Below are 8329 nucleotides of genomic sequence, written 5' to 3'. Positions count from 1 at the left end.
TTGACGGCTGAGCAAAGCTCAAAATTCATAAATCTGTTTCTCAACGAGCTTTCCCGCGGAGGAATCGCGAGGAAACCCAAAATAAGCTTCTATACTTTGAAAACAATTCACAAATTACACTCACCGAAGATGTGTAGAATTATTACAATAAATATAATCATTAGAATATGCGCATACATGCATTTTGAAATGTGTTCTCATTAATACAAAAAAACGGCAAATATCTTAAACAATTTTATTTAATTTAAACTAAAGCTCATCGTCGAGGTCAAAGTTCTCAACAGGAAAGTCCCCGACCTGCACCGATAATGGTGAGACAAAACCTCCATAGTTTGGGGGACACACAAAATAGCTTTTGCCAGCAACGCTGAAAATGAAAATAAGAAAGTAACATCTTTTTTAACTGAACACTGAAGTATTTGATACCTTCCATTATTTTTGCCCAAGGGCTCATCGTACTGTACGCCAATGAAGATACCATTTTTGCCTTCAAGTGGTCCATTGTACATAACGGTGCCACGACGTGTTGGATTCCCTGGCACGGTGACCTAAAGACGTAATCAAAATTTCCGTTTAAGGAGAAGAATTACAGATAAACACAGTAGTTATTCACCTCACACCGGCTTCCCACAGTGCAAAGCTCCGCCCGGTTTAGCAATTCTTCGGCGTGCTCGCGTCTTTTTGCTTCCATTTGCTGCATTTCCTCTTCATTGTACTTGCCTAGTCTATTTTGCTTCAAGAAATTGCGCACAGAATCGTTTCTTTGTTCGTACTGGTCCTTTGTAAGTTCAAACTTTTCCACAGATTCATTATCAAATCCAAAACTGGCAAAGGTATCAATGACATGAAGCCGCATGCCGTCGCAATCGATATAAAAGCCCAGTTTGGCATCATTGTTGTTAAATGAGGTCACCAGCGAGTCACCTTTATACAGTTCCACCTTCATGGTGCTGGCACTCCCACCAGTCAATATTTCCAATTTAGTCTGTGTGAGAGAAACATTAGTAATTTTTATTGTACATATCTTAGATGTTAATATAGGTACCTTAAGCTGCGCGATGGTCATATCTCTGGCCAATTTAATCTCAAATGCGACGACATCGTTATGTGAGTTAGATACATTAGCTGTAATATACTTCGGTTCCGAATCCACCAATTGCATTATTTCAGACATATTTAAGCTTAAGAGTCATACATTGACAATGAGAAATGCCGATACCTCTAAAGTTTGGATTACATACGAATATCGATAATTTCACCTGCGATATATCATACGAATGGTGCCATTCATTTTATATACAGTGTTGCCTTTTTGGAGATTTATCGGACAGATCTGCTTGTTTTTAAAATGTAACAGCCTGAAAAACTAGCAAAGAGAAACTGTCCATAAATCTATCATTTTATTTTTCGTATCGGTTTAAATGCTTAATTAATAGTTTAATTATCAAAAATCTACAGCTCGTCATCATCTGTATCATTTAAGTCATATCACATTCTTGTCTAGAAGGTTTATATAATATCAGGCTGTTTGTATTTATTGCAGCCACAATAGACTTCATTTACTTTTAGCTGAGATCTTCGATTCAATTTACTGCCAACTTAGTAGTGGATCGAACCACAAAGAATAGTATTGTCTGTTTCCGGATGAACTATTTTTTTTCGACAAAGAGTAGGGCATTTTACACTCTTTTTGTATTCTATATGAGATCGAATCTTGTCTATCACTGTGGAAGGTATAATAATTTCATTTTGAACTCCATATATAGAAAAAACGGTGTTAAACAGTTCGCAAAATATTTAGCGGCAGAATTTTGACGATTGGATGAGTGACCGCAAAACTAAAATCCACAATGTGAACTTACGGTTACCTGTGTGGATTCTGTTCGCCAGTGTTAAAATAATGAACTTCGATATATTTTGGCGGCGGTTTTCGGCATATCACCATATAATCGGCAAGTGCAACGAAATGGAAAGAGTAAGTTATGAATGAAAAATAATTTTAATCTTCAAGAAAAAAGTGTACTTATAAGCGCCATAAAGGCAAGAAAATTAATTCATTAAGTGTTTGCCTCTAAGAAGACCTTTCTCGTAAGCGAAATGAATTGCAAATTTCCCTCGCGTAATTTTACGATCTGTAAAGTTGGCTTCGCTAAAATTAAACAACAGATCAATAAAATGTAAAAACGGCAACACTGTTATAGCTGTTATTGTGTAATTTACTTATCGATATCAACCAAATCAACGATAGTTTGGTATTATTCGTATTTTACGGTCACGATGCGTTTGCAATTGTTGTAAAGTAAAAAGCGTAAATTAAAAGCGAGCGCTCGGTTTCTTGTGTTTTGTAAACAAATCAGTTTAAGTTATATTTTAAATGGTGCATATATGATATAATACAAGATGTGGAAAATGAAAATGAAATAATGAATTAATATAAAAGTTTAATGACCACTGAACCGCAAACTAAAAGTATGCATCATCCAAAGGAGCAAATATTAAACTGCTTGACATACGCGCTATTAGCAATTGTTTCACTTTGCGCAGTTGTCTTACTATACGACTTAACTAGTCGGTCTGGAGATCGATTCTTTTACTCCAAACGGGATTCGGTGGTACTTGATTTATCAATATCCCGTGGCCAGGAGGTGCTCTTGCACTCTGACACGGAATACCGTGGCCGTAATGCCAATTGCACATTCTGGGATTGCTTGAACATCTACAAGTGCGAACATGACAAGCTCAAAGTATACATTTATCCGCTGCAAGAGTTTCTGGACGAGAAGAGCGATAAAGTGGCAAGCACATTGTCCAGCGAGTATTTTCAAATATTGGAAACCGTGCTGAAGAGTCGCTACTACACCTCAAATCCCAATGAAGCATGCCTTTTCCTGCCCAGTTTGGATCTATTGAATCAGGACATGTTTGATAAGCATTTGGCTGGTCCGGCATTATCTTCGCTGAATTTCTGGGATCGCGGCGAGAATCATCTAATCTTTAATATGCTGCCAGGCAGCGCGCCCAACTATAACACCATATTGGACGTCAATATTGACAATGCGATTGTTTTAGGTGGCGGTTTTGATAGTTGGACATATCGGCCAGGATTCGATGTTGCTATACCTGTTTGGAGTCCATTGGTGCAGCAAATTAGCACAGCTCCCATACACAACGGACTGCATCGCAATTATTTATTAGTTGTTGCACAATTGAATATATTGCCACAGCATGCGCGCACTTTTAATGAATTGAAGGCAAATTCCGCTGAGAAAATCCTTCAATTGGGATCCTGCGGCGGGAATGAAATCGAAGCACGTTGCAGTTCGGCGCCACATCAAAAGCGTTTTGAATATCCACGCATACTAAGACGAGGCCAATTCTGTTTTGTGGGCCGCAGTCTGCGCGTTGGACAGCCCGATTTGATAGAGATAATGTCCCAGAATTGTATTCCCGTTCTGGCGATTGATAATTTTGTTCTACCCTTTGAGGATGTGATTGATTGGTCGCTGGCCGCAGTGCGCCTAAGGGAATCCGAATTGCATTCGATTATACGAAAATTAGAGTCAATTTCAAGTGTAAAAATTCTCGAGATGCAAAAGCAAGTTCAATATCTATACACCAATTACCTAAAGGACTTAAAAACCATCACAATAACGGCATTGGAGATAATTGAGAGTCGCATATTTCCATTGCTGGCGCGCAGTAGTCGACAATGGAATACGGTTAACAAGAATAGTCATTCAACATTTAATCCCATATTTCTTACTTCGCTCGTTCCAAAGTCTCAAGGATTCACAGCTGTCATATTGACATATGACCGGGTCGAGAGTCTTTTCCTCTTGATACAAAAACTTACCGTGGTCCCCTCGCTTCAAAGTATTTTGGTCATTTGGAATAATCAGAAAAAAATGCCACCGCATTGTAAGTGATCTTGTCAACCCGTTTAAAATTACAAAAAAATATATATTTATATCCATTTTTGCAGTATCCACATTCCCAACGATTGCCAAACCGTTGAAGATAATTCAAACTAGAGAGAATAAGCTGTCGAATCGGTTTTATCCATATCCCGAAATAGAAACGGAAGCTATACTAACTATAGATGATGATATTATTATGTTAACCAGCGATGAGCTTGACTTTGGGTGTGTATTTACTTTAAATTTCAATCGTATTCGTAGTCAATAATAATTTAATTTAATTTATACCTCTAGCTACGAGGTGTGGCGCGAGTTTCCGGATCATATTGTTGGATTTCCAAGTCGCATTCACGTGTGGGATAATTCCACAATGCGATGGCACTACGAATCCGAGTGGACAAATCAAATATCAATGGTGCTTACGGGCGCCGCATTTCATCATAAATACTGGAGCCATATGTATACGTATGCGATGCCGGGCGATATTAAGCATTGGGTAGATGAACACATGAATTGTGAGGATATTGCAATGAACTTCCTGGTTGCGAACCTTACAAATAATCCACCGATAAAAGTAACTCCGCGAAAGAAGTTCAAGTGCCCGGAGTGCACAAATACGGAAATGCTGTCAGCTGACTTGAATCATATGCGCGAGCGTTCGGCTTGCATTGATCGATTCTCAAAGATCTATGGACGAATGCCACTGCGTACGGTTGAGTTTAGAGCAGATCCTGTTCTCTTTAGAGACAACTTCCCCGAGAAGCTAAAGCGATACAATGATATTGGTAGCTTGTAAGCATCCACGCGTCCTTTTTATTCTTACGTACATAATGCTTATAAGATATATTTATTTGGTAGTTGAAATTACCCAAGACTTACGCTCATGTTTGCGATTACGAATATAATCCTCAGTTGAAATATATAATATTAAATATTGTAGAGAATTGCGGGTCAAACATAATTGACGGATGCCTATCGCTATTTTTGGACAATTGCAGAATAATTAGTTTTTCAGAAATACAAGGCTAACTCGGCAAGATATTTAAATTATGCGTTAAACTATATACAAGAATTATGAGATCATTCAAGACAAAATGCTTGGTCAACCAACCGGATGGCAAATCGAAGCAGTCCAGAACGATTGTCCTTTGATCAGATTATGATCCCAAATGATGATCGTGGAACATGGCTGAGATATGACCTGATCAATAAGTATATGCCTAACACAAAAATATAATTTTTATGAATACAAGCTACATTTTAAAATGGCATCTCAACAAATAATATATATATATCCAGTTTTATTTTCAAGTTGATTGAATTTTATAAAAAAAATGTGGTAAAGCGGTAGAAAAGAGATGGACTGCATTAAACTTGTAAGTGATATCGCTTATATTAATATTTAATATCAAAATGGGACAAATTCTAGGCTCCGTTAACGGTAGCCAAATACTCTTTGTAACGTGTTTCCTGTTGTTGCTGCAACTTTTGAAGTTTCTTAAGTTGTCCTTTGCTAATCTCCTTGCCGTCCTTGTCGTGTGTGGGAAGGCCCTTAAATAAAAAGAAGACGTTATATCTTATATATATATGTAGTTCATCTAGATGTCTACTTACATCTTCGCCAAATGCCGAGTACTTTTCAGTTTCACTAAGGAACATCTGCTTTGGATTGATGCGCCGCTGTGCCTCCTTAGCAGCTGCTGCCTCCGCCAATGCTTTTTTCTTGCGCTCCTTTTCGGCCGCTTTTTCTGCTTCGATCGCCTGCTTGGCCTCACGTTCACGCAATAGCGTATTCCGATCCACTAATTTGACCGCATATGTGCCATCATCCTTGTCCTCCAGACGAACTCCCAAATTGGGCAGCACATCATCGCGCAGATCGTCGCAAAGCTTAAGAATATCGAATGCTTTTAAAGCCTTCGCCTGTTCACGAACCAAGTTACGGAATTCGGCTGCGGATTGAACATAAGGCATTACAATTGACTCCAGATCGGTTGATTCACCACTATTCGAATCGGAGCTCCCGCTTAGTGGGAAGCCAATGCCACCGCGTGCGCCATTTATGGCCCCAAATATATGCAACAAATCTGTTATATATGTGGCTATCTTGCGAAGTAAGAGATTATTCAGTCGAGCTTTATTGTCGCGAATGTAAATGTTTGTTGTGGATACCAGCTCCCGGACGTAGTCGAGGGCGCTGCGAGTATCAATGTTATCTATAGGAGAGAAAAACTGATTTAGTGAGTGGATCGGTAGTGATTTAAAAAACAGTTATCTACCACAAAGAGCCGCATGAATTTGTGCTTGCGTTTCACCAAATTTGGTCTGTAAGGACGCCTCCAATGGAGTCCAGTTACTGAACTGCTTTATAGGCTCGCCCGATAACACCTGTCGCGTTAGATCCTTGACATTCAAGAAGAACTCCTGCAAATGAAACGATATAATTATTTGAAGTTCACATATTATTGTTGGTTATTGTGGTTACATTAAGAAACTTCTCAAATTGCGTAGCCATTTCCATTGTATTTTCGGAATAGTCGAGCGTATCCTTCCACGAGTGCAAGAGGAAAGCTAGGCGCAACTGTGTTGCTGAATGCTTTGTCAATGCTTCCTGTATCGTTATAAAATTTTTCAAAGACTTCGACATCTTACAGCCGGCAATCGTTAGATGGCCGGTATGCAGGAAATATTTAACCCATTCGGATTCATTAAATGCCGCCTCCGATTGTGCTAGCTCATTGTCATGATGTGGAAACTTCAAATCCACACCACCGGTGTGTATATCAAATGTCGAACCAAATATGTCCGAAGCCATGGCCGAGCACTCGATATGCCAGCCGGGACGACCACGTCCCCAGGGACTGTCCCACCAAGGCTCACCCGCCTTGCTTGTCTTCCACAGCGCGAAATCGTTGGGTGAACGCTTCTCGGAGAGGCGCTCCTCGGTGACAGACAAATCACCTTCTCCTTCTTGCAGTGACTGTGTGTCACCATAGGCTTCCGGCACCAGCTTTGCATAGTGATGCTTCTCCCGCTTATCGAAGCCATTCACATCAAAATATACAGACCCGTTTGCTTCGTAGGCGAGTTTATTGTCAATAATACGCTGTATAAACTCAACAATTTGCGGCACATATTCCGATACTCGCGTCAGTACATCGGGTGGTAAGATCTGAAATTAATGGATTGAATTAGAGAAGGAATGAAAAAAGAATGCACAGATTATATATATATGTATATGAATGTTAAGACAAGTTTTGTGGATGAGTCATACCGTTAGCAAACTGGTTTTTACCATTTGACGACATTTGTCATTTATCAATGAATTTGATCTCTAGATAACTTACATTTAGTGATTTCATATCGTTGTGGAACTTATCCTCCCAATAACGCGGCAAAGCTTCAAACACACTATTATCTTTTACTTGGGCTCCCTTCCTGCCATCCAGCCACTCGGCAATCGGATCTTTTGCCTCCGCTAAATAATTCTGTCTCATTTTAGTGATTTGGTCCTCGTCTTTACTGCTGACAGCCTTGGTAAGTGCCTCCATAGCATCGTTCATGCGTTGCAGCATCTTCTCCAGCATTACTTTCTTATCAGCATCGGTGTTTTTGTCACACTTGACTTGCAATTGAGTGAGTACTTCCTTTTGCTCATTGAGAAATTGCTCAAGAGGCAGAAGTGTCACCTCTTTGGCATACTGCTCATATAGATGATATTGTCGTGCTCGTTTTATAATCTTGTCATCGATATCCGTGATGTTCATGACGTATTGGATGTTGTAGCCAAAGTAATTTGCCAATATACGGCGCAGTATATCAAACGAAATGTAAGACCTGTGGGAAGCATCACAAGATAAGATAGTAAGTCACAGAAAAATTATACTGGCTGATGTGGCCATTATTTTGTATACCTGGCGTGTCCCATGTGTGAGGCATCGTAGACAGTGGGACCGCAGCTATACCACTTTACATTATTGCCCTCCAAAGGTACAAATGTCTCCTTTTGTCTGGTCAGACTGTTATACAGTCGTAATTGCGGACGTGTTGAGATCGGCTTTGGTGCTTGCCACGCCGGCTGTACGCGTTTGGACATGTTGGCTGGTTTCAATTGTAATTAAGAGCACTTGTAAGCTGCAACACGTTCGGCATTCAATTAAACGCAGATGGCACCTTGAGTGAATATCGAAATATCTGTGGTCCGTATCGATATGCTTAATAAATGTTTAGCACTCTTTTTATTTCATAAAAATACTAAACGCTTACGACCAGTTTTAAGAAATATCGATGTCTATCCACATCGATATTTTTTGGGAGTGTCATCGATTATGTTTATTTACTGTGGGAGAATTTTTAAGTTTAAGCACTGTGTTCAGGTCAAAAAAGAATTATAGATAAAGAACAACTTCATA

The 8329-nt window shown here is 39.5% G+C and overlaps 3 protein-coding genes across 3 annotated transcripts; 1 reads left to right on the top strand and 2 right to left on the bottom strand.

Annotated features, from left to right (window-relative positions):
- Window positions 1–221: 221 nt before the first annotated feature.
- On the bottom strand, window positions 222–1223 carry LOC6560885 (tubulin-folding cofactor B). The gene is made up of 4 exons (XM_001986972.3): window positions 1046–1223; window positions 614–985; window positions 427–548; window positions 222–367 (listed from the first exon to the last, which is right to left on the bottom strand). Exons 1-4 carry the CDS (start codon window positions 1172–1174, stop codon window positions 250–252), a joined length of 741 nt encoding a protein of 246 aa, XP_001987008.1. The 5' UTR covers window positions 1175–1223; the 3' UTR covers window positions 222–249.
- A 1033-nt stretch (window positions 1224–2256) lies between these two features.
- On the top strand, window positions 2257–4861 carry LOC6560884 (exostosin-2). Its single transcript, XM_032734827.1, has 3 exons — window positions 2257–3918; window positions 3983–4142; window positions 4212–4861. Exons 1-3 carry the CDS (start codon window positions 2445–2447, stop codon window positions 4711–4713), a joined length of 2136 nt encoding a protein of 711 aa, XP_032590718.1. The 5' UTR covers window positions 2257–2444; the 3' UTR covers window positions 4714–4861.
- A 424-nt stretch (window positions 4862–5285) lies between these two features.
- On the bottom strand, window positions 5286–8070 carry LOC6560883 (cysteine--tRNA ligase, cytoplasmic). Its single transcript, XM_001986970.2, has 6 exons — window positions 7832–8070; window positions 7265–7754; window positions 6403–7089; window positions 6197–6341; window positions 5532–6133; window positions 5286–5468 (listed from the first exon to the last, which is right to left on the bottom strand). The coding sequence occupies exons 1-6, from the start codon at window positions 8011–8013 to the stop codon at window positions 5343–5345; spliced, it is 2232 nt and encodes a 743-aa protein (XP_001987006.1). The 5' UTR covers window positions 8014–8070; the 3' UTR covers window positions 5286–5342.
- Window positions 8071–8329: the final 259 nt, after the last annotated feature.

The sequence above is a fragment of the Drosophila grimshawi genome, unplaced genomic scaffold (genome assembly GCF_018153295.1).
Source record: "Drosophila grimshawi isolate 15287-2541.00 unplaced genomic scaffold, ASM1815329v1 contig_1369, whole genome shotgun sequence".
In the NCBI taxonomy this organism is placed as follows: domain Eukaryota; kingdom Metazoa; phylum Arthropoda; class Insecta; order Diptera; family Drosophilidae; genus Drosophila; species Drosophila grimshawi.
This window is presented reverse-complemented; position numbering and strand designations above follow the sequence as displayed.

Bases quoted from the DNA above. Each gene is read 5' to 3' on its own strand.
- LOC6560885 (XM_001986972.3), bottom strand. From the start codon at position 1,174: ATGTCTGAAATAATGCAATTGGTGGATTCGGAACCGAAGTATATTACA. The intron at 986-1,045 runs GTACCTATATTA...TCTCTCACACAG, and splicing joins TGACCATCGCGCAGCTTAAG to ACTAAATTGGAAATATTGAC. The intron at 549-613 runs GTGAATAACTAC...TTACGTCTTTAG, and splicing joins CTGTGGGAAGCCGGTGTGAG to GTCACCGTGCCAGGGAATCC.
- LOC6560884 (XM_032734827.1), top strand. From the start codon at position 2,445: ATGACCACTGAACCGCAAACTAAAAGTATGCATCATCCAAAGGAGCAA. The intron at 3,919-3,982 runs GTAAGTGATCTT...CCATTTTTGCAG, and splicing joins GAAAAAAATGCCACCGCATT to TATCCACATTCCCAACGATT. The intron at 4,143-4,211 runs GTGTGTATTTAC...TTATACCTCTAG, and splicing joins AGCGATGAGCTTGACTTTGG to CTACGAGGTGTGGCGCGAGT.
- LOC6560883 (XM_001986970.2), bottom strand. From the start codon at position 8,013: ATGTCCAAACGCGTACAGCCGGCGTGGCAAGCACCAAAGCCGATCTCA. The intron at 6,342-6,402 runs GTAACCACAATA...TTTCATTTGCAG, and splicing joins AATTTGAGAAGTTTCTTAAT to GAGTTCTTCTTGAATGTCAA. The intron at 6,134-6,196 runs GTAGATAACTGT...TCTCTCCTATAG, and splicing joins AATTCATGCGGCTCTTTGTG to ATAACATTGATACTCGCAGC.